At 55.4% G+C, this 27,249-nt stretch overlaps 3 protein-coding genes across 4 annotated transcripts; all 3 read left to right on the top strand.

Moving 5' to 3' along the window:
* Positions 1 to 512: 512 nt before the first annotated feature.
* On the top strand, positions 513 to 13,937 carry syt11a (synaptotagmin XIa). The gene is made up of 4 exons (XM_006641547.3): positions 513 to 800; positions 6,765 to 7,612; positions 9,826 to 9,946; positions 10,142 to 13,937. The coding sequence occupies exons 1-4, from the start codon at positions 767 to 769 to the stop codon at positions 10,450 to 10,452; spliced, it is 1,314 nt and encodes a 437-aa protein (XP_006641610.2). The 5' UTR covers positions 513 to 766; the 3' UTR covers positions 10,453 to 13,937.
* Positions 13,938 to 14,808: 871 nt separating this feature from the next.
* On the top strand, positions 14,809 to 22,891 carry rit1 (Ras-like without CAAX 1). The gene is made up of 6 exons (XM_069184989.1): positions 14,809 to 14,945; positions 18,317 to 18,509; positions 20,016 to 20,072; positions 20,363 to 20,436; positions 20,534 to 20,725; positions 21,399 to 22,891. Exons 2-6 carry the CDS (start codon positions 18,416 to 18,418, stop codon positions 21,627 to 21,629), a joined length of 648 nt encoding a protein of 215 aa, XP_069041090.1. The 5' UTR covers positions 14,809 to 14,945; positions 18,317 to 18,415; the 3' UTR covers positions 21,630 to 22,891.
* A 201-nt stretch (positions 22,892 to 23,092) lies between these two features.
* On the top strand, positions 23,093 to 27,219 carry pex11b (peroxisomal biogenesis factor 11 beta). Of its 2 annotated transcripts, none has more exons than XM_006641548.3 (5): positions 23,093 to 23,484; positions 24,226 to 24,375; positions 25,172 to 25,287; positions 25,647 to 25,848; positions 26,223 to 27,219. In XM_006641548.3, exons 2-5 carry the CDS (start codon positions 24,320 to 24,322, stop codon positions 26,632 to 26,634), a joined length of 786 nt encoding a protein of 261 aa, XP_006641611.2. In that variant the 5' UTR covers positions 23,093 to 23,484; positions 24,226 to 24,319; the 3' UTR covers positions 26,635 to 27,219. The 2 variants fall into 2 exon arrangements, with proteins under 2 accessions (XP_006641611.2, XP_069041089.1); XM_069184988.1 differs by lacking the exon at positions 23,093 to 23,484 and adding an exon at positions 23,821 to 24,138.
* Positions 27,220 to 27,249: the final 30 nt, after the last annotated feature.

The following is a 27,249-nucleotide window of genomic DNA, read 5'->3' as shown; positions in this document are numbered from 1 at the left end:
TCTCCCAGGTGGGGCCGCTGGTGCAGAATGGTCACTAGGCGTCTCCCAGGTGGGGCCGCTGGTGCAGAATGATCACTGTGCATCTCCCAGCTGCGGCTATTTGTGCAGAACATATGTGAAGCACTTTGATATCCTTCAGAGTACAAGGCGCTGTTGATGCTTAATTAGTGGTTACTGGTGTTATGGCGTGCTATGTGACACTGCATTGCGCCGCACTGTCTCGCTGTGCTATACACAGCATATTTTATTCCTCACGAATGAGAGAAGAGGTGAACTCTTCTCTGCCTGGGCTGGCAGGTTCCTAGACTGATGAAGTTCCCCGGAGCTCAGACTTCTGGGCTGAATCCTTTCTCCCTGTGGCTCAGCTCCGAGCGATACGACTAAGGCCGCTCGCGATGGGGCGGGGCCTTCACCCCCCCTCCCCCTCCACGTCCCGCCCCCCTCCGTCCACCGATTGGTGGGATGGCGGTGATTGGCAGACGCAGTGGGCGTGGCGGGTCCCCGCGATGAAAGTACCAGTGTCTCTCCCGGCAGCCGCATCCCTGATCCAGCGAGCACAACATCACCGCCACGACAAGAGCGGACACAGCGCTGACTCCGGGCTACCGCCGCCGACGTCTGTTCTAAAAAGAGAGAGAGAGGAACACCCTGTTCTACATGGCAATAAAATAGAAGCTTGCCATTTTATTTTTTTTATTTTTTATTTTGGTGAACGCAACGCAGCCCCCACCACCCCCCCGCCGCCGCCCGTGAGATCTGCCTCAAAATGGCTGAGATGACCAATATCAGACCCCAGTACGGTAAGTACCTCGTCCTGTATATTTACCGGCTTGGGGTTTTTATGGGTCTTTTTTTTTTTTTTGAAACAACGAAGCTTTGTTGCACCTGCTGCGGCGGATTAAAATTCGGGCCGATCTGGGTCACGTAGACGCACCGGAGCGCTGGAAAACCTACAATGGGGGCTCGGCGCTCCCCGCTGGCCGCTGCAGACCCGCGGGGCTCACCGGCGGCCCGGGCGGCTCTGCAGGCGCCGCGCAGCCCCGAGCCGTGTCCGCTGCGCCCAGATGCGCGCTCCTGCCGCGCTCGTCGAGGTGAGCCGCTGGAACGCGCGTCACGGAGGGGCTGTGGGGGTGCGTGAGCGCCTTCAGGTGCGGATGCTATTGGGGCGCCCCAGGTTTGTGGGGGAGGGATGGAAAGGGGGGGTCTGTGTGCTTAGTAACCACTGAGGCCTGTGCGCCTACCCCCCCCCCCCTCCCCTCCACTGTACCCAACCCGTTCCTCTAATGGCGCTCGCGCCGGGGAGGACGGGATGACGTGATGTCTATTCCTGGGACCCAGGCATCGCCTCTCCTCGCGCTATTGTTGTGGAAAAACAAGCTGTCCGGCTCGGGATGAGCCGTGCCCGTGGGGCCGCCGCCCAGCGCCCCTCATCCGAGCGCAATCGAGCGTTTCAGTTTCTGGGAGGACCTGGCAGAAAACCCCGTGTTCTCCGTCACAGCCTTTTCTCCCAAGAAAATTCACACACGTGCGATCTGAGATTTGCGTTTTCATGTCGTCTGTTTTATTTGCAGACATATGCACTTAGAGCTACACCTGTCGACATAGGCGTCTAAGATGGGGTAGGGTTGTACTCATAGCCTTGGGTGAGTTGTGTGAACACCTGCATTAGGTACATGCAGTACCTGAGTGTGTATCAGAGTCGCTCAGGTACGGGGCTGTGTGTGTATCGGGGTGCTCAGGTATGGAGCTGTGTGTGAATCGGGGTGCTTAGGTATGGAGCTGTGTGTGAATCGGGGTGCTCAGGTACGGAGCTGTGTGTGTATTGGGGTCGATCAGCTACGGAGCTGTGTGTGTATCGGGGTCGAACAGGTACACAGCTGTGTGTGAATCGGGGTGCTCAGGTACGGAGCTGTGTGTGAATCGGGGTGCTCAGGTACACAGCTGTGTGTATCAGAGTCACTCTGGGACGGAGCTGTGTGTGTATCAGGGTGCTCAGGTACACAGCTGTGTGTGAATCGGGGTGCTCAGGTACACAGCTGTGTGTATCAGAGTCACTCTGGGACGGAGCTGTGTGTGTATCAGGGTGCTCAGGTACACAGCTGTGTGTGAATCGGGGTGCTCAGGTACACAGCTGTGTGTATCAGTCACTCTGGGACGGAGCTGTGTGTGTATCAGGGTGCTCAGGTACACAGCTGTGTGTGAATCGGGGTGCTCAGGTACACAGCTGTGTGTATCAGTCACTCTGGGACGGAGCTGTGTGTGTATCAGGGTGCTCAGGTACACATCTGTGTGTGTAGGAAGGCTTGTGTTTGTTCTGGGCTGTATTTTAGAAATACCTGTCACTGTGAATTCATGTTGTCAGACAAGGGACAGGGGCAGGGGCGTCCCTCAGGACTGCCCTGGACACCCTGACGGAGACAGAACAGAGTGTCTCCAGAGGAGCCGGGGGCAGGCAGGAGGAGGGACAGAGAAGGAATCAAGTGTCTGGCTCCTGGCACAGCCCCTGCTAGTGCACCTGTGTGAGTTCTGCTGCCAGAGCGTGGCTCTGTGGCTCAGGACCTGCGCCTGTGGCTGGGAGGTTGCTGGTTCAAATCCCGCAGCCGGCAGAGGAATCCTACTGTTTAGCCCCTGAGCAAGGCCCTTCACCCCACCTGCTCCAGGGGTGCTGTACAATGGCTGACCCTGCCCTCTGACCCCAGACTTCTCTCTCCCTGTCTGTGTGTCTCATGGAGAGCAAGCTGGGGTCTGTGAAAAGACAAATTCCTGATACAAGAGATTGTACAGGGCCAATAAAGTGATCTATACTGATGAGCAGCTGCAGCACGGCAGCACTGATGTTGGCCCCTGGGGTGATGAGAGAGAGCAACTTTCCTCAAAGCCGAGGCCGAGGGCAGACGATCTCTGTCTGCTTCCCTGCCACCCTGGTGCGTCTGAGCCAGAGAGCGGAGTATTGATCTGTCCATCAAACAGTATGTGATATGGTGCCTTTCAAGGAAAACATGCTACAAGACACAGAACATGAAGACCCATTCAGATACAACAGAAAGTGAGAGGCGTGCCCGAGGTCAAATAGCTGCTGTCAGCCAAACGAGTCAGATGGTTTGTGACCTGTCTGATGTTCTTCTGAAAGGAGAGGATTTTCGCTCCTGGAATGGCAGTAGGAACTCATTACTGTGATGCTAACTAGCCCCAGGTCTACAGGAAGTGCTGGATCAGGGGTAAGAACAAGCCTCAGCTCTACAGGAAGTGCTGGATCAGGAGTAAGAACAAGCTCCAGGTCTACAGGAAGTGTCGGATCAGGAGTAAGAACAAGCCTCAGCTCTACAGGAAGTGCTGGATCAGGAGTAAGAACAAACTCCAGGTCTACAGGAAGTGTCGGATCAGGAGTAAGAACAAGCCCCAGGTCCACAGGAAGTGCTGGATCAGAAGTAAGAACAAGCCCCAGGTCTACAGGAAGTGCTGGATCAGGAGTAAGAACAAGCCCCAGGTCTACAGGAAGTGCTGGATCAGGAGTAAGAACAAGCCCCAGCTCTATAGGAAGTGCTGGATCAGGAGTAAGAACAAGCCCCAGCTCTACAGGAAGTGTCAGATCAGGAGTAAGAACAAGCCTCAGCTCTACAGGAAGTGCTGGATTAGGAGTAAGAACAAGCCCCAGGTCTACAGGAAGTGCTGGATCAGGAGTGAGAACAAGCCCCAGGTCTACAGGAAGTGCTGGATCAGGAGTAAGAACAAGCCCCAGCTCTACAGGAAGTGTCAGATCAGGAGTAAGAACAAGCCCCAGGTCTACAGGAAGTGCTGGATCAGGAGTGAGAACAAGCCCCAGGTCTACAGGAAGTGCTGGATCAGGGGTAAGAACAAGCCCCAGCTCTACAGGAAGTGCTGGATCAGGAGTAAGAACAAGCCCCAGGTCTACAGGAAGTGCTGGATCAAGAGATGATCTGTACATGCTGGTATGTGGTGCCCCAGTACAGGACTGCCAGAGCTTGATGTTCATTCCAGTTAGACCCCTGTCCTTCAGCCTGTGCTCCCCTGTGCTATGCCGTGCTGAGGCATGAGGTGTGAATGAGTGGCGATCCTCTGTATCGGGGTGCTGTGCATCTGGGAAGACCAGGGAAAGAGCTTCGGACATATGGCACTAATGTTCTGCAGTGAACTGTTGTAAACAGCCAGTTTCTCTCTGCTCCGTCCCGCCCACCTGGAGATTAACACGCCCCCCCCAGTCCTTCACAGGTATAACTCCCAGGCCAGTAACTCAGCTCTGCTGCCTTCTGAGAAGCAGCCCAGACTTACCAGCACACAGCACTGTACTCTGATCCACTCCAGGTTTTACAGTGCTGTCAGTTAGACTCACAGTGCACAGCAGTCTGATCCACTCCAGGTTTCACAGTCCACATTGAAAGTCGAGTCAATACTTAAGCTCAGGTAAAAATATCCCTATTTGATCCTCAGGGTATTTGCTAACATTTATTTTCCATACTTCTGGCAACAGGAAGGCAGGGAGCAGCCAGTGAAGACGCAGGGTGACACGATTCTCAGCCACACTGGCTGGCTGTGTGGTTTTCTGGGGGCGCTAATCAGAGAGAAGGATGGCAACATGGGAGAGAGCGAGAGGAGAGAGGCAGGGGGTGATGGCTGGATTTTGCTCCCTGGGGAGTGTTTCCAGGCAACTCTGAGCAGCTGGCTTTGAGCCCTTCCCAAAACCTGACATCAGCCATTCTGAATTCCCACTGGAGCGCAAGTGCAGTCAGGGGGGTGTCAGTGTGAGAGGAGAGGGACAGCAGTGTCTCCAGTCCAGTCAGGGGTGTGTCAGTGTGTGAATTCAGGGGAGTGTGAGAGGAGAGGGACAGCAGTGTCTCCAGTCCAGTCAGGGGGGTGTCAGTGTGTGAATTCAGGGGCAGTGTGAGAGGAGAGGGAAAGCAGTGTCTCCAGTCCAGTCAGGGGGGTGTCAGTGTGTGAATTCAGGGGAGTGTGAGAGGAGAGGGACAGCAGTGTCTCCAGTCCAGTCAGGGGGGTGTCAGTGTGTGAATTCAGGGGCAGTGTGAGAGGAGAGGGACAGCAGTGTCTCCAGTCCAGTCAGGGGTGTGTCGGTGTGTGAATTCAGGGGCAGTGTGAGAGGAGAGGGACAGCAGTGTCTCCAGTCCAGTCAGGGGGGTGTCGGTGTGTGAATTCAGGGGCAGTGTGAGAGGAGAGGGACAGCAGTGTCTCCAGTCCAGTCAGGGGGGTGTCGGTGTGTGAATTCAGGGGCAGTGTGAGAGGAGAGGGACAGCAGTGTCTCCAGTCCAGTCAGGGGGGTGTCGGTGTGTGAATTCAGGGGCAGTGTGAGAGGAGAGGGACAGCAGTGTCTCCAGTCCAGTCAGGGGGGTGTCAGTGTGTGAATTCAGGGGCAGTGTGAGAGGAGAGGGACAGCAGTGTCTCCAGTCCAGTCAGGGGTGTGTCAGTGTGTGAATTCAGGGGCAGTGTGAGAGGAGAGGGACAGCAGTGTCTCCAGTCCAGTCAGGGGGGTGTCAGTGTGTGAATTCAGGGGCAGTGTGAGAGGAGAGGGACAGCAGTGTGCTCTGGGTGAATGTGACTTCTCTCTCCTGTTGCTGGTCTGGGTGCTCCTCTGCTCTGAGCTGTGTGCTTCAGTGAGCAGGCAGTCACTCTCTGCCTCTCTCTCTCCGTCGCTGGCCTGTCCTTGTTTAACCTGGTAAACAAGAGCAGGCCGCCGCCGGGTCGGCACACTGCCCCAGAACAGCACAGCCACTGGGCTGCAGCGCCGCCCTCGCCAGCCGCGGTTCTGTCAGCTGGGTTTAAGATGCAGCAGCACAAAGGAGCCACATTTAACGCCCAGAAGTGGGTCAGGCGGTAGTTCGAGATGAATGGTGGTATCTGGGTCATCGGTCCCTTATTAAGACTGGGCCAATCCCAGGGCGGCGTGAAGAGGGGGGCGTGTCTCGGGCGTCGCCGGGGGGAGGGGGGGCTGTTGTGCAGAAACCCAAGAATGAGGGATGAGGGGGGTGAGGCAGGAGAGGAGAGTGAGGCAGGAGAGGGGTGAGGAGGGTGAGGCAGGAGAGGAGTGAGGAGGGTGAGGCAGGAGAGGGGTGAGGAGGGTGAGGCAGGAGAGGAGGGTGAGTAGGGTGAGGCAGGAGAGGAGGGTGAGACCAGAGAGGGGTGAGGAGGGTGAGACCAGAGAGGGGTGAGGAGGGTGAGGCAGGAGAGGAGGGTGAGGAGGGTGAGACCAGAGAGGGGTGAGGCAGGAGAGGGGTGAGGAGGGTGAGGCAGGAGAGGAGGGTGAGACCAGAGAGGAGTGAGGAGAGTGAGGCAGGAGAGGAGGGTGAGGCAGGAGAGGGGTGAGGAGGGTGAGGCAGGAGATGGGTGAGCCAGGAGAGGAGGATGAGACCAGAGATGGGTGAGGAGGGTGAGGCAGGAGAGGAGGATGAGGCCAGAGAGGGGTGAGGAGGGCGAGGCAGGCGAGAGACGAGGAGGGCGAGGCAGGACAGTGAAGAGGCAGCTGAGGCAGTAGACTGAGTCACACATCAGGCTCAGTCGCTCTGTAATCACAGGCAAACACTACCCTCACCCCCAGGTGGCGCCACTGCAGCCCAATGCCTGTGGCTTAGCTCTGTACACAACAGCACCGTGCTCCACTGTCTCGAACCCGATCACAGCTGCGCTAGCGGAGACTTTCAGTGTGTTGATTTTGAGCTGCTGAATGAATCTTCTCTCTGTCTCTCCCATCCTCTTTCTTAATCCCTTCACCCCTCTCCCCCCTCTCTCTGCCCCAGACGTGTCTCCAGTACTGGCCGGGTTCATTGGAGCCGGGGTCCTGGTGGTGTCGGTGTCGGTGGCCGTGTTCCTGTGGACCTGCTGCCAGCGCCGGTACCGCCGGCTGACCGGAGCCCACAAGAACGGCGACCCGCCGTACAAGTTCATCCACATGCTGAAGGGCATCAGCATCTACCCCGAGACCCTGAGCAACAGCAAGAAGATCGTGCGCGTGGCTCGGCGCGCGGGCCGGGCCGACGTCCTGCTGCTGGACGCAGCCGAGAGCAGGCCCGCGCCCCAGCAGGACCAGAGCCCCCTGCAGCAGCAGCAGCAGCCGGCGCCGGCCCGGATCGAGAGGGAGCTGCCCATCCGGGCCGACTACTGCTGCCTGGACACCAGCTCGGCCAGCAGCAGCGAGAGCAACAGCAACGCCGACAGCAAGACGCCGTCGCCCTTCACCCCGGCCGAGGAGCCCGGCTTGGGCGAGCTCAGCCTGGCCGTGGACTACAACTTCCCCAAGAAGGCCCTGGTGGTCACCATCCAGGAGGCGCGCGGGCTGCCCGGCGTAGGCGAGCAGCCGGGCAGCGCCGACCCCTACGTGAAGATGACCATCCTGCCGGAGAAGAAGCACCGCGTCAAGACGCGCGTCCTGCGCAAGACGCGCGAGCCCGTGTTCGACGAGACCTTCACCTTCTACGGCGTGCCCTACAGCGCCCTGCCCGAGCTGGTGCTGCACTTCCTGGTGCTCAGCTTCGACCGCTTCTCCCGCGACGACGTCATCGGCGAGGTGCTGGTGCCGCTGGCCGGGGTGGACCCCAGCACCGGCCGGGTCCAGCTGACCCGCTCCATCGCCAAGAGGAGCATACAGGTGAGAGGATCTGGGGGAGGACTGGGGGTCTCACAGACCGGACCAGTGATCTCTGGACTGTAGGGTTACAGTGTGACCCAGACTGAACCAGTGATCTCTGGTCTGTAGGGGTTACAGTGTGACCCAGACCGGACCAGTGATCTCTGGACTGTAGGGTTACAGTGTGACCCAGACTGGACCAGTAATCTCTGGTCTGTAGGGTTACAGTGTGACCCAGACTGGACCAGTGATCTCTGGACTGTAGGGTTACAGTGTGACCCAGACTGGACCAGTGATCTCTGGACTGTAGGGGTTACAGTGTGACCCAGACTGGACCAGTGATCTCTGGACTGTAGGGGTTACAGTGTGACCCAGACTGGACCAGTGATCTCTGGACTGTAGGGGTTACAGTGTGACCCAGACCGGACCAGTGATCTCTGGACTGTAGGGTTACAGTGTGACCCAGACTGGACCAGTAATCTCTGGTCTGTAGGGTTACAGTGTGACACAGACTGGACCAGTGATCTCTGGACTGTAGGGTTACAGTGTGACCCAGACTGGACCAGTGATCTCTGGACTGTAGGGTTACAGTGTGACCCAGACTGGACCAGTGATCTCTGGTCTGTAGGGGTTACAGTGTGACCCAGACTGGACCAGTGATCTCTGGACTGTAGGGTTACAGTGTGACCCAGACTGGACCAGTGATCTCTGGTCTGTAGGGGTTACAGTGTGACCCAGACCGGACCAGTGATCTCTGGACTGTAGGGTTACAGTGTGACCCAGACTGGACCAGTGATCTCTGGACTGTAGGGTTACAGTGTGACCTGACCCAGACTGGACCAGTGATCTCTGGACTGTAGGGTTACAGTGTGACCCAGACTGGACCAGTGATCTCTGGACTGTAGGGTTACAGTGTGACCCAGACTGGACCAGTGATCTCTGGTCTGTAGGGTTACAGTGTGACCCAGACTGGACCAGCGATCTCTGGACTGTAGGGTTACAGTGTGACCCAGACTGGACCAGTGATCTCTGGTCTGTAGGGTTACAGTGTGACCCAGACTGGACCAGTGATCTCTGGACTGTAGGGTTACAGTGTGACACAGACTGGACCGGCGCTCTCTGGACTGTGGGGTTACAATCTGTACAGCTGTAAAACGTTTGGCATAGGACATGGAAGCGCTGTTTTCAGTGTTTGATGGGAATTGGTAAGGTGGGTTTTAAGACAGGGCTCTGCATAGATGTTTGAGCCTTGTTAAGGATGTTTGAGGAGTACAATGGCTGTGAACAGACTGTGAGGAGAGAACAGGATACCTCTCTCAGACACCCTCCCCCCTCCCCCCCCGCCAGTGGCCTTTTATTTCTCTTTCTGGGGGTTAATTGAATCAGCTTCCATTTTGCAGCGATGGGGAAGGGATTAGGTTGACAAATCGATCCCTGGGAAAGTGGGTTAGAGAGTCTGCTGTCTGATTGCTGTAACAGATACTGGACTGTAAAGGGTACAGAGCAGATGATGATGATGATGATTATTACAGTCACACTGTCTGGTCCAGACACAGTGTCACAAACACACACACTCTCACACACACTGAGATACAGTGTCCAAACACACACACTGAGACTGTCCACACACTCTCACACACACACACTTTCTGACTGAGACACAGTGTCCACACACACACTGACTGAGACACAGTGTCATCACACACACACTTTCACACACACAATGTCTAACTGATACACAGTGTCCAGACACACACACAGTGTCTGACTGAGACACAGTGTCCACACACACACGGTCTGACTTACATTGAACAAGTGCAATCACAGAGACAGTGACGCAGTGTTTCAGATTCAAGTCCACACACACACACACACACACACACACACACACGGCCCCATCGCTGTGGGGTCACTCAGCTCTCACTGCTCTCTCCTCCACTTTCAAAAGTTCACTTACAGCCCTGGGCTGCCTCCTACAGCGTGTTGCCATGGAGACGCTGATCCTCAGTGCAGGAATCTGCAGCTACAGAGAGAGAGGAGCAGGAGCAGGAGCAGGGAGAGAGGAGCAGGAGCAGGGAGAGAGAGAGGAAAGAATGAGAATTAGATAGTTGAGGAAAAGTGTGTTTTGATGCTGTCTCTCCTGTCCTCGCAGTGTGTCAGTGTGTTATAACGCTGTCTCTCCTGTCCTCGCAGTGTGTCAGTGTGTTATAACGCTGTCTCTCCTGTCTTTCCAGTGTGTCAGTCGGGGGGAATTACTGGTGTCTCTCTCCTATCAGCCGGTCACCCACAGGCTGAGTGTGGTGGTGCTGAAGGCCAAACACCTGCCGAAGATGGATATCACCGGTCTGTCTGGCAGTGAGTATCGCCTGAGCCGAGCCCCAGATCTACACACAGCCTGATCTCACTGAGCTTCACTCCACCGTACTGTGCTTTTACCCTGATCTCACCATGAAGTTTTTGAACAATTCTCACTCTCTCCTTCCTCTCCCTGTTTCTCCGTCACTCTCTCCCCCCTCTCTCTCTCTCTCTCTGTCCCCCCTCTCCGCCCAGACCCCTACGTCAAGGTCAATGTCTTCTACGGCCGCAAGCGCATCGCCAAGAAGAAGACTCACGTCAAGAAGTGCACGCTCAACCCCGTCTTCAACGAGTCCTTCATCTACGACATCCCGGCCGAGCTGCTGCCGGACATCTCCCTGGAGTTCCTGGTCATCGACTTCGACCGCACCACCAAGAACGAGGTGGTGGGCCGCGTGGTGCTGGGGGCACACAGCCCCTGCCCCTCTGGCGCCACCCACTGGCGGGAGGTCTACGACAACCCCCGGCGGCAGGTCGCCAAGTGGCACAGCCTCAGCGAGTACTAGGGGCCCCAGGGATGGTGGGGGGGCGGGGGGGGGGGGGGGGGGGTGAGTGGGGGAAGGGAGGTCGAGGGAAGGACAGAAAGAGGTGCGCCCTCTGGTGGCCGAAAGCAGCAACTACAACGACGATAACCAAGATGGCTGCCTGTTTCCTTGCCCAGAGCCTGAGGCCCTTGACTTGTACAGCGAGCAGCTGGCTAAGAGGAGAAACAGAGATGCGAATAGGAATTCAACCGCAGGTCTGGGGAGCGGGAGGGAGCCCGCCAAAATTCTGAAACCACAACAGGGTGGGAGGGAAAAACTGAAAGTTCACCGAGGAAAAGGCAAACGCGCTGGAGGGGGGCGTCTCCAACCCTGGACTGGCACACCTCGGAACCGCCGATCGGCTGCTCTTCCCCAAGCAGGACGAGAGCGCCCCCCTGCGCCCCAGCTCGGACCCCCTCCTCGCCCCGCTCCCTTCTCGGGTTTACTGCATGCCTGAGCAGAGCCCGAGTCACAGACTGCACAGCGAGAGGGAAGGAGGAGCACCCGGAGGACGGACGGACCCCCCAGGGCACCAGGGGGGAGGAGGGGGGTTCAGGGGGCGTGGGGGGGTGAGGTGTATATACGGATTGGGAACCCTGACCCAGCTTGGTTTTTTTGTAAACGTTCTGCATCACCCCTCCCCTCCGCCCACCCCACCTATCAGCCACTAGCTCCTTTAAATCAGGAGGGGGGTCCCCCCTCGCGCAGGGTCGGGGTCACAGTCCAGCAGGGCCCTTGAGGGGTCTCACTCACCCATCAACAGGACAGGAAGCTGCTCTGACAGCGGGTCAGGAAACTCCAGATGAGGGCCGGATCTCTTCGGTGGTTCCCCAGCTGCTGGTGAAGTAGAACTAGCACCCCCCTGTTGGACTGGGGCCCCTGGGGGACCCTAGTTAGGTTAGGGCCCCCCGATTCAGAGGTTAGTTCTACACTATGTGCTCTTTTTTTTAAAGAAATAATTTGGAGTGCTATATACAGTTGTCCGTTTGCATTATACATTAACCAGAGAGATTTACAGGATAGTTAGAAATAACAGTGCATGTGTCCGTGAGGGAATCTTTGACCTATAGGTGTCCCCAGCTTGGTCTTCACACCTTTGCAAATATTGAGCCATAAGTGATGCTGCCGAGTGGAGGCAGACAGCAGTGCCGTTTCTCCAGAAACACAGACACAGGCACTGTGTCGGGGTGGGAATATTACTGCACTGTCACAATGTCACAGAGCTGTTTTTGTTTAAAATAATATATATATAGGAAATTATTTGCAAAGAGATAATGTCCGTCTTGTTGTTCACCAATGTTAAAGTTACTGTACGTTAAATGTTCCTGTTGTCATGCAAAGAAGAATTTTGGCAGAGGAGAGTCTGTCTGCTTGAGCAGTTAAAGAGCCGGGTCACACTGTAACCCTACAGTCCAGAGATCACTGGTCCAGTCTGGGTCACACTGTAACCCTACAGTCCAGAGATCACTGATCCAGTCTGGGTCACACTGTAACCCTACAGTCCAGAGATCACTGGTCCAGTCTGGGCCGGGTCACACTGTAACCCTACAGTCCAGAGATCACTGGTCCAGTCTGGGTCACACTGTTACCCTACAGTACAGAGATCACTGGTCCAGTCTGGGCCGGGTAACACTGTAACCCTACAGTCCAGAGATCACTGGTCCAGTCTGGGTCACACTGTAACCCTACAGTCCAGAGATCACTGGTCCAGTCTGGGCCAGGTCACACTGTAACCCCACAGTCCAGAGATCACTGGTCCAGTCTGGGCCGGGTCACACTGTAACCCTACAGTCCAGAGGTCACTGGTCCAGTCTGGGCCAGGTCACACTGTAACCCTACAGTCCAGAGGTCACCGGTCCAGTCTGGACGAGTGAGAGAGCCCTGTGTACGTGGGCATTTCTTTCCTCTCCAGAGAGTCCAGCGTGCTCTGGGAAGGCAGTAGAGGTGTTTGTGCTGCCCTTCAGTCATTTACAGTGCATCGATTTAAAGCGATATCCGTTTACAAGGGGGTCAGACGCTGGGGGTTGGGGGGTAGAGTTGTTTGTACTGCCCTCTTGAAAAGCTGGGCAAGTTGTACATACTGTAATATAGGAGGCTGAAACCCAGCTACTGTTACCAAAAAAATGGTCTGTAATGCCAGAACTGCGTCCCAATGAAGAAGATACAGATCCTCTGTCTCCTAGGTCCAGTGTATATAGAAAAAGAACATTCCTTTCTAATGATCACAGTGATGCCGTCATTCCAATTAAAGTTGGCCTGTAGGGGGCGTGCTCTGGTCGGCAGGCGGGATTCGGGCTTGAGGCAGGCCAGCACCGGTTCTGTCTGGGGCTGTCGGAACGTTTCAGGGTTCCAGGGAATCCGAGGGCACGGCACTGGCACACCCCGAAGAGCAGGGTCACCTCGGCGCGTCTTTTCTCCCTCACAAGAGCACTCTGGTGTATCGGCGCACTCAGACTCTCCTCGGGGTTCAGCTCAGAGAGAGGAGGGCGGTAGGCAAGAGCGCCGTCCCCCATCGCCTCGTTCTTTTAAAATGCAGAATCGCTAGTTGCTGATCTATATCCCCCCCCGATTTGGGAAGCGCCGTGTCTCAGCTCGCAGCTACGAACCCTGTGTCTGCACACGGGAGAGAGTGAAGAAGTGCAGGCAGGCACCTCCCACCCACCTGCCCCCCAGCCAATCGTCTTTTAACACGTCCCAGGCAGTACCGCCCCCCAGTCAAGGTGCCAGCTCTGATTGGAGGACAGACATGTCCTTCACTGACAGCACTTGCTTGCAAATTCCCACCAGGCCACAGGGGGCACTGTGTCACCAAGAGGCTGACTGATCTCTCCCTGCCCTCATTCATTCCGCTACGTGGGGAATTCTGGCCTGGGGCTCCTCCCATCGCCGGCATTACCCTCAGAGCTTTCTTCCACAAGATATCCATTCAGGAAGATATCAGCCGCCACCACCCATCACGCTCAAACCCCTGTCCAGCTCCAGCTGAGTGGGCTCTCTCTTTCGTTTCCTGTGGGATGCAGAGAGCCCACACTTTCCCCTTCAACTCCCTTTCATTCCTGTTAGGAAGGGGGAAAAGAGGAGGAGATCGGCTCCCAGGAACGGGGGTGGGGGGCGTTTTCATGTTTCACTTTCTTATCTCTTGTTTGGGAGGGGGGACAGGAGGCCCGTCCCCCCCACCCCACCCCACCCCTCGGGAAACGTCACTCCCGTCTGCTCGCTTGTACAGCTGAACAAACTGAAACACAGAACTGGGAAAACTGGAGAACGGAAAATGACTTAAATAACTCCATATCAATGATAATTCCAAGTAAATAACTTCTATGTGGAAATAAATGATAAAAACGTAACCTGAACTGTGTTTAAACTTGCATAATGCCATAAAGTCTATGCTGATATATTACACTAATGCTAACTGTATGTTGAATTTGTTAAAACACATTGTGCAAATAAAGACTGATACACCCAGAGCCCTGCAGTGTCACTGCTTTCTCCTTGACGAGCCCAGATGTGCGTCCTGCCCTGCAAACAGCTGGAGCTGTCCCTAACCCTAACGCCCACAATACTTAGTGACACACTAATGCCTCAATATTAAGTAACATGCTGACACCCCAATATTTAGTGACACGTTAACCCCCCCTTTAGACTAAGGTGAAGGGTGACCATCTTCCCTCTCAGAAGACCTGCTCGTCAGCACTGTGACTCCTCCTCTCTCTCAGCACCTGCATTTAAAACCGACGACAGGAGGCACTTTACCCAGAGGGTGGTGAGGGTGGCACCAGCTGCCCGGCCATGGTGTTGAAGCCGATACCCCAGATCCTTCGAGACACAGCCGGATGACATCCTGGGATTAATGAACTACTGAGCAACCAAACTGGCCAAGTGGCTCCCCTAGGCTGTAACCTTTCTGATGTTCCAGGGACAAGCACACAGGCAGGTAGACAGACAGACAAGCCTGTATTGACAGACTGAGATAAACACAGAGACCGATAGATAAGGTTGTAATAACAGGCTGAGACTGAGAAACAAACAGGAATGGAGAGACAGACAGATAGACAAGCATGGATTGACAGAGTTACACAGATAAACACAGACAGATAGACAAGCATGGATCGTCAGGCTGAGACAGACACACACAGACACACAGCTCCCCCAGTTTGGAAACCCCTCCCACGCCCGCTCTCCTGCAAACGACAGACACCAAGCGGCTCCCCAGCCGGGCGAGCCCCGGAGCCGCCGATGACGGATTTCGAGTCAGCCCCGATCTGGGGCCTCCCTTTCCGGGGTTGCAGAACCGGGCGGGCGCTAAGACCCGGAACATGCTCTGCCCATCTCTCTCTCTGTGTGTTTACTGCTTGGGGCTCCCTGTGCCTGGAGTGTCGCGGTCGACTTGCTTTTCTGGAAACACGACAGTAATTACCAATTAAGAAACAGCTCACAGAGATCAGGAGCATGAGGCAGAGGGATCAGTAGTCCGGGTAAGAGTTTACGGATTTGGCATGCACACGTTTTTAAAAGAAACCTTGCTGTAGCCCGGGCTACAAGAAAGTTTCACTGAACCTCCCTTCTCACAGTTGACGCGGGAGAGAGCTGCGACAAACTTCGCGCATCTGAACAACCTACATGTTTTTGTAGGGTAGATCTTAACATCTTTGTATTGCGATTAATGTGCCATCAGAGAACGGTAAACGACCGCGGTTACGCGTTTTTTTTTAATGTTCTTGTAAACTGTTGGTAGTTCCTCGATGAAGTTTTCACAGTTCTCCTTAAAAGGTTAGATTTGTCTTTGAAACTAAAAAAAAACCAACTCATCGGTTTCTGTCAGTTGACGTCAAGAGTAACCGATACGAAGTGGTATTGTGCCCAATATCTTATAACAAAATGGGATCTTTAAATATACAGCTAAACACGAAATAGTTCCGAGAACGTGCGAACACGCAATGACGTGTCGTATTTAAACCATCCCCTTTTCTAAACAAAAAAAACCGTCTGTAAGTAATTTAAATCGTAAGTTTTCAATACAGTTCACCAAAACACCTCGGATGTTTTCAATAATTAAACAGTTTGCTGAAAATAAATGTGGTTTCTCGTTGTTTTGTAAAACATACACGGATTGTCTTTGAATTTAAAGGTATTTTTCTGGCTTTACTACACTCGGCGTTTTTCTTTAGTGTTGTGAGAACAGAAACCGCTTTTCAACTTCGAAAATAACTGTGGTAACTCGCTTCTGTGCAGCCATTCTGTCGACCCTTTACTGTTGTTCAAATGTATTTTAACAGTGCGGGTGAGACCGGTTATTTTCGTCAGCTCGAAATAAACTGTACATATTTATAGTTTAGCGTGAAAAGACAAAAGGAAGTAAAACTGCCAATTCCACATCATGAGCACATTTGTTAAATCGTGTGACTAATCTATAAATGATGTATGAAGGCCTAACGCTTGTCCCAAGCCTCGGGAATTTCCTAGGTCTAAAGTCCGAAGCGTGGTTCTTTAGCGATGGTAAAATTGGAGAACATCCGCCGGGCGAAGGGAGCATTCCAGTTTTTCCTCCCCTCACCCAGAACGTAACATAACACAGACAACTGCTGTTAAATTTAAAATCAGCAACTAAATGACACGGAACCTGATTAATTAGTTATGGTAAAGACGGTACGGTAGATGCATTTTTTATTGGAACAGGCTTGTGAGGAATCATAAAGGAGAGACGTAATACCAAAGTGACGCAGTATGTAAATCTTTCGCCTTATGCTTTATAAGCAAATCAGGCAGAGTACATTCAGGAACATGGTTACCTGCTTCTCACAGGGTACCTGTCGGACAGGTGTTGCATTAGCCAGTTACCAGAGGAAGCTTTCAGCTCATCTGCTTCTGCTCCATCTGCTTGGGTGCTCAGTAGCAAATCGGTCCCAAGATTTCGTCCGGCTGTTCCTTGAACAAAGCCTTGATATGGGCTGTGACAACATGGCTGAACAGCCTGTTCCAGACCCCCGCTGCTCTTTGAGTACAGTAGTACCTCCCGTCCTGATTAGAGGGGACCTCGTCCAGCTGTTCCTTGAACAAAGCCTTGATATGGGCTGTGACAACATGGCTGAACAGCCTGTTCCAGACCCCCGCTGCTCTTTGAGTACAGTAGTACCTCCCGTCCTGATTAGAGGGGACCTCGTCCAGCTGTTCCTTGAACAAAGCCTTGATATGGGCTGTGACAACATGGCTGAACAGCCTGTTCCAGACCCCCGCTACTCTTTGAGTACAGTAGTACCTCCCGTCCTGATTAGAGGGGACCTCGTCCAGCTGTTCCTTGGACAAAGCCTGGGTTCTGCCTGGGCAGCCTGTTCCAGAGCTCACTTGCTGTATTCTTCTCTAATGAATTCTATGGTAGAGGCTGTGGGTGTAAGCTTTTCCCAAGTCCAACAGCGGCGCTGGGAAGCGTTGTACGGTTTCTTCATGGCCGATCTGATGCCAGCACTCTGTGACCTCTAATAGCAAGATCCAGGAATGGGGAAGTTTTGTCAAACGCGTGATCGTGTGTGCTTGCACGAGGCACACGCGTGTGTCCGTCTGTGTGTGTCCGCACTGTCCCGTCATGCGCTGCCCACGACACCGTGCACGCACACACCCCTCGCTGGCCGCTGCGAGGTCACATGCCCTCCCCCCCCGTGTGCGTGCTGCTGCTAAAATTAAACACTTCCTCCTCCGGGCAGGGCGGCGAGTGGGGCTTGTGGTTCTGACACATCTGCTGGTGTTGAGTGGTGGGCCTTCTGAGTCAGCGCTGTCCTCGCTGACGGGGAGAGGGCAGAAAGCCGACGGGGGTCGTCAGTAATTATAATACTTCCTTACTCTTATCTAGTGCTTTTCTGATTGCTCCACTCCAAGCGCTTTACAGGTAATGGGGTCCCCTCCACCACCACCAGTGTGTGGCCCCACCTGGATGATGCACCAGTACACTCCACACACAGCAGCTCTCAGTGGGGAGGAGAGCAGAGTGATGGAGCCAGTTCAGAGAGGGGGATTAGTAGGAGGCCATGACTGGTAAGGGGCAGAGGAAAATTTGGCCAAGACACCAGGATAACATCGCTACTCTTTTCGAGAAACACCCTGGGATTTTTAATAACCACAGAGAGTCTGGACCACTGTTTTATGGTTCTTATCAGAAGAACAGCACCTTTATTACAGTATAGTGTCCCCGTCACTGTACTGGGGCATTAGGACCCACACAGACTGCAGGTTGAGCGCCTCCTACTGGTCCCACTAACACCTCTTCCAGCAGCAACCTCAGTTTTCCCAGGAGTCTCCCCTCCAGAGATGGATGCTGAGCGTCAGTGGGCTGCCAGCTGGGAGTTGCAGGGTGATATGGCTGCTAGTTGGCTCATCAGCGAACACACATCGCCTGTGGCAGGAGCGGTGTTTGTTTGTGGCTGCTCCTTTTTAGAGCTCGGTGTTGTGCAACAGTTGACGTCGCCTCTGCTCGCGCTGCGCCCATCTCTCTCCTCCCGCTGTCTCAGCCACCGTCTTCATCCCCCTCCCTGCTCCTCCTCTTCCTCCAATCTCTCTGTGCCCCCCTGAGTCTGGGGGTGGACCCTGCCTCTCTGGTCTGATTCCATTTTGTTCCCCCCCCCCAAACGTGGTGACCCCACACTGTGCCCAAGGAAGAGTTTGACACTCTTCCTTGTACCTGCACGCCATTTTTCAATGCGCCGCCCCCTGAAATCCATTCTGTGCTTTGACTCAATGTCCCGATTTTCTTCTGCTGCTTCCCCAGCTCCGAAACGTCTCCGAGTTGCCTCTTCCTGCTCGGTCCTGCGTGTATCGGGAGCCTCCCTGGTGTTCAGTGCTCACTGCCTCTCTCCAGGTGCAGGGTGTGCTCGCCGCTCCACGCTTGCCGGGCTGCGTTGCCGTGGGCCTGCTGCTGACCGGTGACGCTCCCTGTCCAGGCTGCAGGGGCGTGGCGATGGAGTCGGGCCGGACCCCGGGGGGCGCCGCGGGGGGGCCGTCCCGCGAGTACAAGCTGGTGATGCTGGGAGAGGGAGGCGTGGGTAAAAGTGGTGAGTACTGGGAGTGCTTTCTCTCCGTCTCTGTCCGGAGTGCTCTCGCACTCTCCCCTCACTCCGGCGCGTGAAGCCAGCAGAATTCTCTCATTCTCTTTTACTCTCCCTTACTCCCTGTCTGCCTCCACCTACTCCCTGTCTCTCTGTCTCTGTCTCTCTCTCTCTCCTGCTCTGGTCCTGTCTTCTTATCCTGTTACCTGTCTCTCTCTCTGTCTCCTGCTCTCCTCCTGTCTCCTTATCCTGTGTTCCCTGTCTCTCTCTCTCTGCGTCTCCTGCTCTGCTCCTGTCTCCTTATCCTGTTACCCGTCTCTCTCTCTCTGCGTCTCCTGCTCTGCTCCTGTCTCCTTATCCTCTGTGTTCCCTGTCTCTCTCTCTTCGTCTCCTGCTCTGCTCCTGTCTCCTTATCCTCTGTGTTCCCTGTCTCTCTCTTCGTCTCCTGCTCTGCTCCTGTCTCCTTATCCTGTGTTACCTGTCTCTCTCTGCGTCTCCTTATCCTCTGTGTTCCCTGTCTCTCTCTCTGTCTCCTGCTCTGCTCCTGTCTCCTTATCCTGTGTTACCTGTCTCTCTCTCTCTCTCTCTCTGCGTCTCCTTATCCTCTGTGTTCCCTGGGTTGACCAGTCAGGTAATTCCGTGACTTCAGGCGTGGTTCATAAATCATTACTGCTGCCTTAGTATCTCCATAGCAACTGGGGAGGGGGGGGGGTCCACAGCCCTGGCAACTGCCCTCCCACCCCTGCACCATCTGAAGCTGTTGCTTGGTAGCAGCCCCGGTGCCTAGCAACCGTCTCTTTTTGTGCCTGGTTGTTGCCGTGGAGACTGGCAGCAGGCCCACCTGGCGCAGGTGCTGGCCTGCAGTTCGGTGCAGTAATGATGCCTCTGGGGAACCCGGAGTGTTTTTCCTGCTCTTCCCTGGCCTCGTTCCAGATTTTTTTTCCGTTTTTGATCCCGTTGCCCCATCCTGTGACATCCAACTCCAGTGGGCTCCCGGAGAAGGCATTCGGCATTGCTCATTTAGGATTTTTTCCGTGTGGTCCAGGGGCAGCTCCTGGAGCTCGGGCGCTGCTGTGGGGCAGGAACCATCACCTGCCTATGTGGGGAAGAGAAACTACCCCCTTACCGAAACCGAGAAGTATTACTGATCGCCCAACACAACCGGGGCATCTAGACTTGATTGCTGATCGCCCAACACAGCTGGGGCATCTAGACATCATCGCTGATCGCCCAACACAACTGGGGCATCTAGACTTGATCGCTGATCGCCCAACACAGCTGGGGCATCTAAACTTGATCGCTGATCACCCAACATAACTGGGGCTGTCTAGATGCAGGGCACCCAGTTGTGGGTTATTGGGAGCTCGGCTCATGAGGAGAGCGCTGTGGGGCAGCAGTGAGACCCAGACCCGTACAGGAGCGTGTTGAGGTGCGCCGGTGCGCGTGTTGGAGCACTGGGTTGGGGATTCGATGGGTTAACCACTCCTTCCTCTCTCTCTCTCTCACCCTCAGCCATCATCATGCAGTTCATCAGCCACAGGTTCCCAGAGGATCACGATCCCACCATCGGTGAGGGGCAGGGAGGGGGAGTGTGGTTGGAGTTAAATGCTTGAACACTGATGACACTGGGAGTGTGGAGTGAGAGAGTACAGAGAGGCAGGGTGTGTCTGTGCACACTGATGACACTGGGAGTGTGGAGCGTGAGGACAGAGAGACAGGGTGTGTCTCTGCACACTGATGACACTGGGAGTGTGGAGTGTGAGAGGACAAGGAGGAGGACAGAGAGGCAGGGTGTGGACAGGACAGGAAGGGTGTCTCTGTGTGTTCCGAGTGTGCAAACGAGCTGTGCGGTTTCACAGAGGACGCCTACAAGACGCAGATCCGCATCGACGACGAGCCGGCGAACCTGGACATCCTGGACACAGCGGGACAGGTACGGAGGCGCGCTGCCCGGCGGGGGCTGGGCCTGGGGGACGCAGCGGGACCCTCTGTGACAGAGCTCTGTCCCTCTGGCGCCCCCTCTCTCCCAGGCGGAGTTCACCGCGATGCGGGACCAGTACATGCGCGCGGGCGAGGGCTTCATCATCTCCTACTCCATCACCGACCGGCGCAGCTTCCACGAGGCGCGGGAGTTCAAGCAGCTGATCTACCGCGTGCGGCGCACCCCGGACACGCCCGTCGTGCTGGTGGGCAACAAGTCCGACCTGGGGCACCTGCGCCAGGTGAGCCGTCAGCGCATGGTGCTGCGTTGGGTCCTGCAGCCTGCAGCCCACTGGAGCCCAGCAGTGTGAGCCTGGCCCGTACCTGGAGGGGAGACTCCTGGGAAAGCTGAGGCTGCTGCAGGAAGAGGTGTTAGTGGGATCAGCAGGGGGCGCTCACCCTGCAGTCTGTGTGGGTCCTAATGCCCCAGTACAGTGACAGGGACGCTGGACTGTAACAAAGATGCCATCCTTCAGATGAGACATAAAACCGAGGTCCTGACTCTCTGTGGTCATTAAAAATCCCAGGGCGTTTCTCGAAAAGCACAGGGGTGTTACCCCGGCGACCTGGCTAGATTTCCCCCTGGCCTTTACCAGTCATGGCCTCCTGATAATCCCCCTCTCTGAACTGATTCCATCACTCTGCTCTCCTCCCCACTGAGAGCTGGTGTGTGGGCGCACTCAGGCTGCCGCCATATCATCCCTGTAGGGTTACAGATTGGTGTTGGTAGTGGGATTCCTCACATCCTGTGCAGCGCTGTAGTGTGGAGTGTCCAGAAAAGCGCCACATATAAGTGTGGGGGAATTGTTACTGTTTCTGAGGGCGTGTGACTGTCTGGAGGGTCACAGGCTCTTGCTGCTTCTCTCGCGCCCCTCTGTACCCCGCTGAGCTGCAGTGTGCCCTCCCGCCCTGCAGGTGTCGGTAGAGGAGGGCCGGGGGCTGGCGCGGGAGTTCCAGTGCCCGTTCTTCGAGACGTCCGCGGCGTTCCGCTACTACATCGACGAGGTGTTCGCGGCGCTGGTGCGGCAGATCCGGCAGAGGGAGAAGGAGGCGGTCAGCGCCGTGGAGCGGAAGAGCCGCAGGCACGGCTCGGTGTGGACGCGGATCCGGTCCCCCTTCCGCAGGAAAAAGCACCCCCAGCACTGAGGGGGAGAGGGGGGGTGAAGATAGGAAGGGGGGAGATCGTCGGGAGAGAGTGGAGGAGCCGTGAGGGGATGATCAGGAGAGAGGGGAGGTGGAATTAGGGGATAGTGGGAATGATCGGGAGAGGGAAGGCAGGTGGTGGGAGAGAGTAACGAAAGTTTTAGGTGGGCAAGGGCGGATGACAGGGAGAGAAGCAGGAGAGAGGGAGTGGAGTCTGGCGACAGCAGGGCTGACTGTGCGCTGGCAGGCTGGGCTTGTTAGCCTTCTCAAAGTCGCTCGTGTTTAAAAGTCTTCACTGGACATTTTTACTTCAGTGGTATTTATTTCTGACAAGTTTACACCCACTCCAAGGCCCCTGCAGGGGTTTCACCACTCCTGCCAGAGCGAAGGTGAAGATAAACACTCTCCTGCTCTACTCAATCTACAGGACACAGCCAGGCCAGCCCAGACTGGACCAGTGATCTCTGGACTGTAGGGTGACAGTGTGACCCAGACTGGACCAGTGATCTCTGGACTGTAGGGTGACAGTGTGACCCAGACTGGACCAGTGATCTCTGGACTGTAGGGTTACAGTGTGACCCAGACTGGACCAGTGATCTCTGGACTGTAGGGTTACAGTGTGACCCAGACTGGACCAGTGATCTCTGGTCTGTAGGGTTACAGTGTGACACAGACTGGACCAGTGATCTCTGGACTGTAGGGTTACAGTGTGACCCAGACTGGACCAGTGATCTCTGGACTGTAGGGTTACAGTGTGACCCAGACTGGACCAGTGATCTCTGGACTGTAGGGTGACAGTGTGACCCAGCCCAGACTGGACCAGTGATCTCTGGACTGTAGGGTTACAGTGTGACCCAGACTGGACCAGTGATCTCCGGACTGTAGGGTGACAGTGTGACCCAGCCCAGACTGGACCAGTGATCTCTGGACTGTAGGGTTACAGTGTGACCCAGACTGGACCAGTGATCTCTGGACTGTAGGGTTACAGTGTGACCCAGACTGGACCAGTGATCTCTGGACTGTAGGGTTACAGTATGAGGCCAAACTAGCTCGTTAAGGACCTTCGTTAAGAAGGTGGGAATAGAGAACATAAAACGGAGGATAAGAAGTCTGCTTTACTGTTAGTCCAGTACTAAACTGACTGTTTTGATAATAGGGCCTTAATCTAAACAACTGTTTACTTGTTTTTATGTATTATTACACTTGATATTTTTTTCTCTTTAATTTATTCTGTTAACATGCTGAAATAAAAGATTGGAGTTTTATTTTGTTCTTCAGGAGGTGTTTGTTTCCTCGCTTTTACCTCCTGTGTGGAGACGTCAGTGGGCTGAGAACTCGATTGTTTTTCAGTGGTGTTTTGATTTCTTTTATGGAGAGGAAGGAATCTGTAGTTTCATTTACACATAGTCCTCCATCCGAGAGGCTCTCAAAGTGCTTCACTGAAGTGCAGCCCCACCTGGGAGACGCACAGTGATCATTGTGCACCAGTAACCCCACCTGGGAGACGCACAGTGATCATTGTGCACCAGTAACCCCACCTGGGAGACGCACAGTGATCATTGTGCACCAGTAACCCCACCTGGGAGAGACAGTGATCAATCTGCACCAAGGGGGAGGAGAGAGAAACGGTTTCACCAGGTGAATTCGGGGGGGCTGAGGGCGGACAGACTGTACAGCCCCAGAGCACAGTGGGTCGACTCAACGAGAGGCTTTACGTCGTGGGAAATAGCGCCATCGTGTGGCGGTGACCCGGAGCTTCTCGTTACCTCGACTGTAAGCCAGATCCCAGCGGTTGTATACTGTACCTCGGCACTGTTTGCACCAGCTAATCCGCAGCCATCCAAGCGATCTTCAGCAAGTAAGGATCGTTTCTCTAATTTCGGGGAAGACCCCGCCCTGACTACTGTTGAGCTAAAAAGTAACGACGCTTTAATATTGGAGGCCACGATCACAGTTCCTGCAGAGTTGATGTGTTTGCAGCTGGGTTTTTAAGGACCTGAAACAGCGCATTCGCGGCTTAATGGGGCCAATGTAACAGCTTCATTCGGACTTTAGGTGTTGCTGCTTTAAAGAGAAACACCGCACGCACTGACGGGACCCTCCAGGACTAGGAATGGGGACCCCCTGTAGACACATTAGTCCGCCGGGATTGGGGACCCCTGCATTAAAACGTGTAATATGTCAAATTTAATGCTGGTGCCGTTTGCCATCATGCTTAATACTTCATACGGAAGTACGTTTAGCTTTAATGTAAGCCATAAACCAGGCTTCCACTGTATAAACTTCCAGAGATATTACAAAATGTTTGAGGGAACATCATACCAGGCGGAAACTGACTTTTTTCCAGCGGCAAGAAAGTGTTTAAAGTGTTCGCCATCGAAAAAGGCGCTTTAGCTTGGGGAGCGTGTGTCTTTTGTCCCTCCCCGCGCTCCGTCATTGTGTACAGTTGAGCTCACGGTGTTACCGAGAGCCGGAGCGCTGGGTTATCCGAGACCGAACCCGCGTTGGACCCGTACGTCTGAAGTCCACTTCTCCGCCCCCTTCCTTAGTCCTCCCCACAGGGAATTGTCTTCCTCCAAAACTTATCCCTTCCCTCCAGGCGTCTCGAGGCCCTCGCACGGACACTCGGGCTGGAGAGAGCAGGCCGCAGCCAGACCGGGGACTCTTCTTGGCCGTCAGCCCCGGCCGCAGCCATGGATTCGTGGGTTCGGTTCAGCTCCCAGAGCCAGGCCAAAGAGAGGCTTTTCAGGTAGATGTTTTGCCTTCCACCCCCACGTTTTGAGCTTGACCGCAGGCTAGTGTGCTGTGTGTCCGGCCGCCCTGGGATTCGGCTATGCAGTTGTCTTGGTGACAGTTGCGACGGCAGTGTTGCTGTTCAGACTCGAATTCGATCCCGGGTCCCAGTTCCAGTTCCCCCAGAGCGCAGTGGTACGTGTGAACGCTCTCGGCGGTCGGCTGTTCTGCGGTTCGGCACTGAGGCCCAGCCGGGAAATCTCAGCCCAGCTAGGCTGGACAAGCCCCGCCACTCGAGATCCGTCATCACGCCTTTCTTTTTTTTAAAAAAAAGTTTTTATTTGAGCACCCGGGCGGCCTGTTGTCAGTTCTCGTGGAACCGACAAGCGCCACACCCGCAGAGGCAATGAACACGCACGGTGTGCGGTGTGGTTTGTGGCCTCGGGCACGGACACGCCCCACGGAGGAGTGCGTCACGCCCGGCCTCCCGGCGCTGAGGGGACCTGCCCATTCTCACTCGGTGGTGTTGGTGTTAAAGGGGGTTCCTAATATTTTGGCCAGTGCATCTGTTGAAAGACCAGCCGCCTCGGTGTCAAGTTAAGGTGAACCCGCTCGTCTGTGGTGCCCGGGCTTCCAGGGGTGTGAAGGTGATGGATCAGAGTGCCAGGCGTGTTACACTGCGACCTCTGACCTGCCCTCTGCAGTGTGACCTCTGACCCCCCTCCCTGCCCTGTGGAGTGTGACCTCTGACCAATGAACCCCCTAATCAGTGCAGTATGACCTCTGACCCCTGTGTTCTCTGTGTTCCCCAGGGCCGCCCAGTACGCCTGCGCCCTGCTGGGGTACACGCTGCATCGGGGCGGGGCGAGTGCGGAGCTGCTGGCGAAGGTTAGACAGCTGGAGGCACACATGAGTCTGGGCAGAAAGCGTGAGTACCCCCAAACCCCCAGGCCGGGCCCTGCCACAAGTCACCCCTGGCCCGATCCAGGCCTGGAGGCAGCAGTGCAGGCACGGCCTCGCCCCTCCTCGGTGTGGGGTGTGGTGGTTAGGTACGGGATCAGCTGAGGGGAGACCCCGAGTCCGCCACACACGTGACCTCTGACCTCCGAATGGGTGACCTCTGACCTTCAGGTGTCGTGTCTGTGTGGCCTGTGTTGGTGCGTGTCTCTGTCGGTGTTATGTGCAGGTTGTGTGTGCGTGGTGGGGAGACCCAGCCGACTCTCGGCAGGCGCCGGGAGGCGGGAGTGGGTGTGTCGCCGCTGGGGCTGACCGCTGTCTCCCCGGCAGTGTTCCGGCTGGGGAACTCGGCCGAGGCCCTGGAGGCGGCCAAGCGGGCCGTGCACCTGTCCGACAGCGTGCTGCGCCTCTGCGTCACCGTGGCGCACCTCAACCGCGCCATGTACTTCGCCTGCGACAACGCGCTCTGGGCCGGGCGCGTCGGCCTGCTGCCCCGGCTGGACCAGGAGAAGTGGAGCCACAGGTCGTTCAGGTGCGGGAGTCCCCCTTTCTCCTCTCGTCTGTCTCCCTGCCTCATCTGTAACTTCCTCGTTCAAATCCGAGAGGTTTATTCATGTGACCAGTCAATTCCAGTGTTGACAAAGCAATACCTGTTAGCAACACATTAACAGCAGTCAGATACTGTGTTGTTATACTGAGAGGCTCACTGTTGAATCCTGGGATTAGGTCTATTTTAGGCTGTAATCACTGAGCCTGTCCTCTCTGGGCAGCCAGGTCTGTCTGTGTCCAGTGGCTATGTCCAAACTGTGGTCACTGAGCCTGTCCTCTCTGGGCAGTCAGGTCTGTCTGTGTCCAGTGGCTATGTCCAAACTGTGGTCACTGAGCCTGTCCTCTCTCTGCCTCAAGGTACTACCTCTTCGCTCTGATCCTGAACCTGACCCGGGACGCCTATGAGATCAGCCTGCTGATGGAGCGGGAGTCCCGGGGCACCGGGGGCGGTAAGGCGGGAGGCGGGCCTTGCGCCCAGCAACAAGAGAACGGGGAGGCGGGATTGGTCAAGGGTGGCGGTGGCTCCACCCCCAGCGAGGGCTCGCTGCCGAAGTGCGCGCAGAGGCAGCTCCTCCTGCTGGCCGCCGTGCTGCACAGCAACCCCCCTCTCCTGCTGGACCTGCTGAAGAACTTGTGCGACATCTTCATCCCCCTTGACCGACTGGGCCTGTACAGAACCGGGCCTGGGTTTGTCGGGGCCTGCGGACTGACCTCTTCCATCCTGTCCATCCTCACCATTGTCTACCCCTGGCTGAAGCTCAAACCCTGAGGGGCTTGGGCGTCAGCGCCAACCGAAGTCGGCCCCAGTCCACATTGACCCTTGACCCTTGAACTTTGAACTTTGAACTCCACCCTGTAACACCCTCTGTCAGCAAGCGGACCTTCCCCGTAAAAGGCATTCAGAGAGCTCTCCTGGCGGTCGTTGTCTTCGTATGAAGAGATCTTTCCAGAGTCTGTGCCGGGTCTTGGCTCTTGGCGTGCTTGGTGCAGTGGTGGCGTATAGCGCTTTTCTTTCGGGAGCTGTCGTCAAGGTGCCCTGTCCCCGCACCTCCCGCACACCGACTCTGTGCATTTTACCAGGCGGCTTCTCTGAACCTGTGTACCTGCCTGCCCACCTGGTGGGCTCTCTCTCCTCCTGACTGACTCCGCCCCAGCCTGCATTTAACCGTGTGTAATAAACCATCTGAAGCCTAATCACTGCAATTTCTCTCTTTGTTATTGTTGTAAAGGACAAACACTGACGCCTCACTCTGTCTCGGTAGTTTTACTGTACGGCTGATTGGAAGGCTCGTTGGAAATCTACAGTATGTCTGGTTCTGCTTAAATAAAAAAACTTAATTGTTTTCAACAAAAAGATTTTGGTTTGGAGGCATTTTTGAAAGCT

This window comes from Lepisosteus oculatus, chromosome 27 (assembly GCF_040954835.1).
Source record: "Lepisosteus oculatus isolate fLepOcu1 chromosome 27, fLepOcu1.hap2, whole genome shotgun sequence".
Taxonomy (NCBI): Eukaryota; Metazoa; Chordata; class Actinopteri; order Semionotiformes; family Lepisosteidae; genus Lepisosteus; species Lepisosteus oculatus.
The sequence above is the reverse complement of the archived record's forward strand: the minus strand, read 5'-3'. Positions and strand labels throughout refer to the sequence as shown.

Coding starts and splice junctions, on each gene's coding strand:
- pex11b (XM_006641548.3), top strand. CDS start 24,320: ATGGATTCGTGGGTTCGGTTCAGCTCCCAGAGCCAGGCCAAAGAGAGG. Junction 24,376..25,171: donor GCCAAAGAGAGGCTTTTCAG/GTAGATGTTTTG, acceptor TGTGTTCCCCAG/GGCCGCCCAGTACGCCTGCG. Junction 25,288..25,646: donor CATGAGTCTGGGCAGAAAGC/GTGAGTACCCCC, acceptor TCTCCCCGGCAG/TGTTCCGGCTGGGGAACTCG.
- rit1 (XM_069184989.1), top strand. CDS start 18,416: ATGGAGTCGGGCCGGACCCCGGGGGGCGCCGCGGGGGGGCCGTCCCGC. Junction 18,510..20,015: donor GGGAGGCGTGGGTAAAAGTG/GTGAGTACTGGG, acceptor TCTCACCCTCAG/CCATCATCATGCAGTTCATC. Junction 20,437..20,533: donor TCCTGGACACAGCGGGACAG/GTACGGAGGCGC, acceptor CCTCTCTCCCAG/GCGGAGTTCACCGCGATGCG.
- syt11a (XM_006641547.3), top strand. CDS start 767: ATGGCTGAGATGACCAATATCAGACCCCAGTACG. Junction 7,613..9,825: donor TCGCCAAGAGGAGCATACAG/GTGAGAGGATCT, acceptor CTGTCTTTCCAG/TGTGTCAGTCGGGGGGAATT. Junction 9,947..10,141: donor TATCACCGGTCTGTCTGGCA/GTGAGTATCGCC, acceptor CTCTCCGCCCAG/ACCCCTACGTCAAGGTCAAT.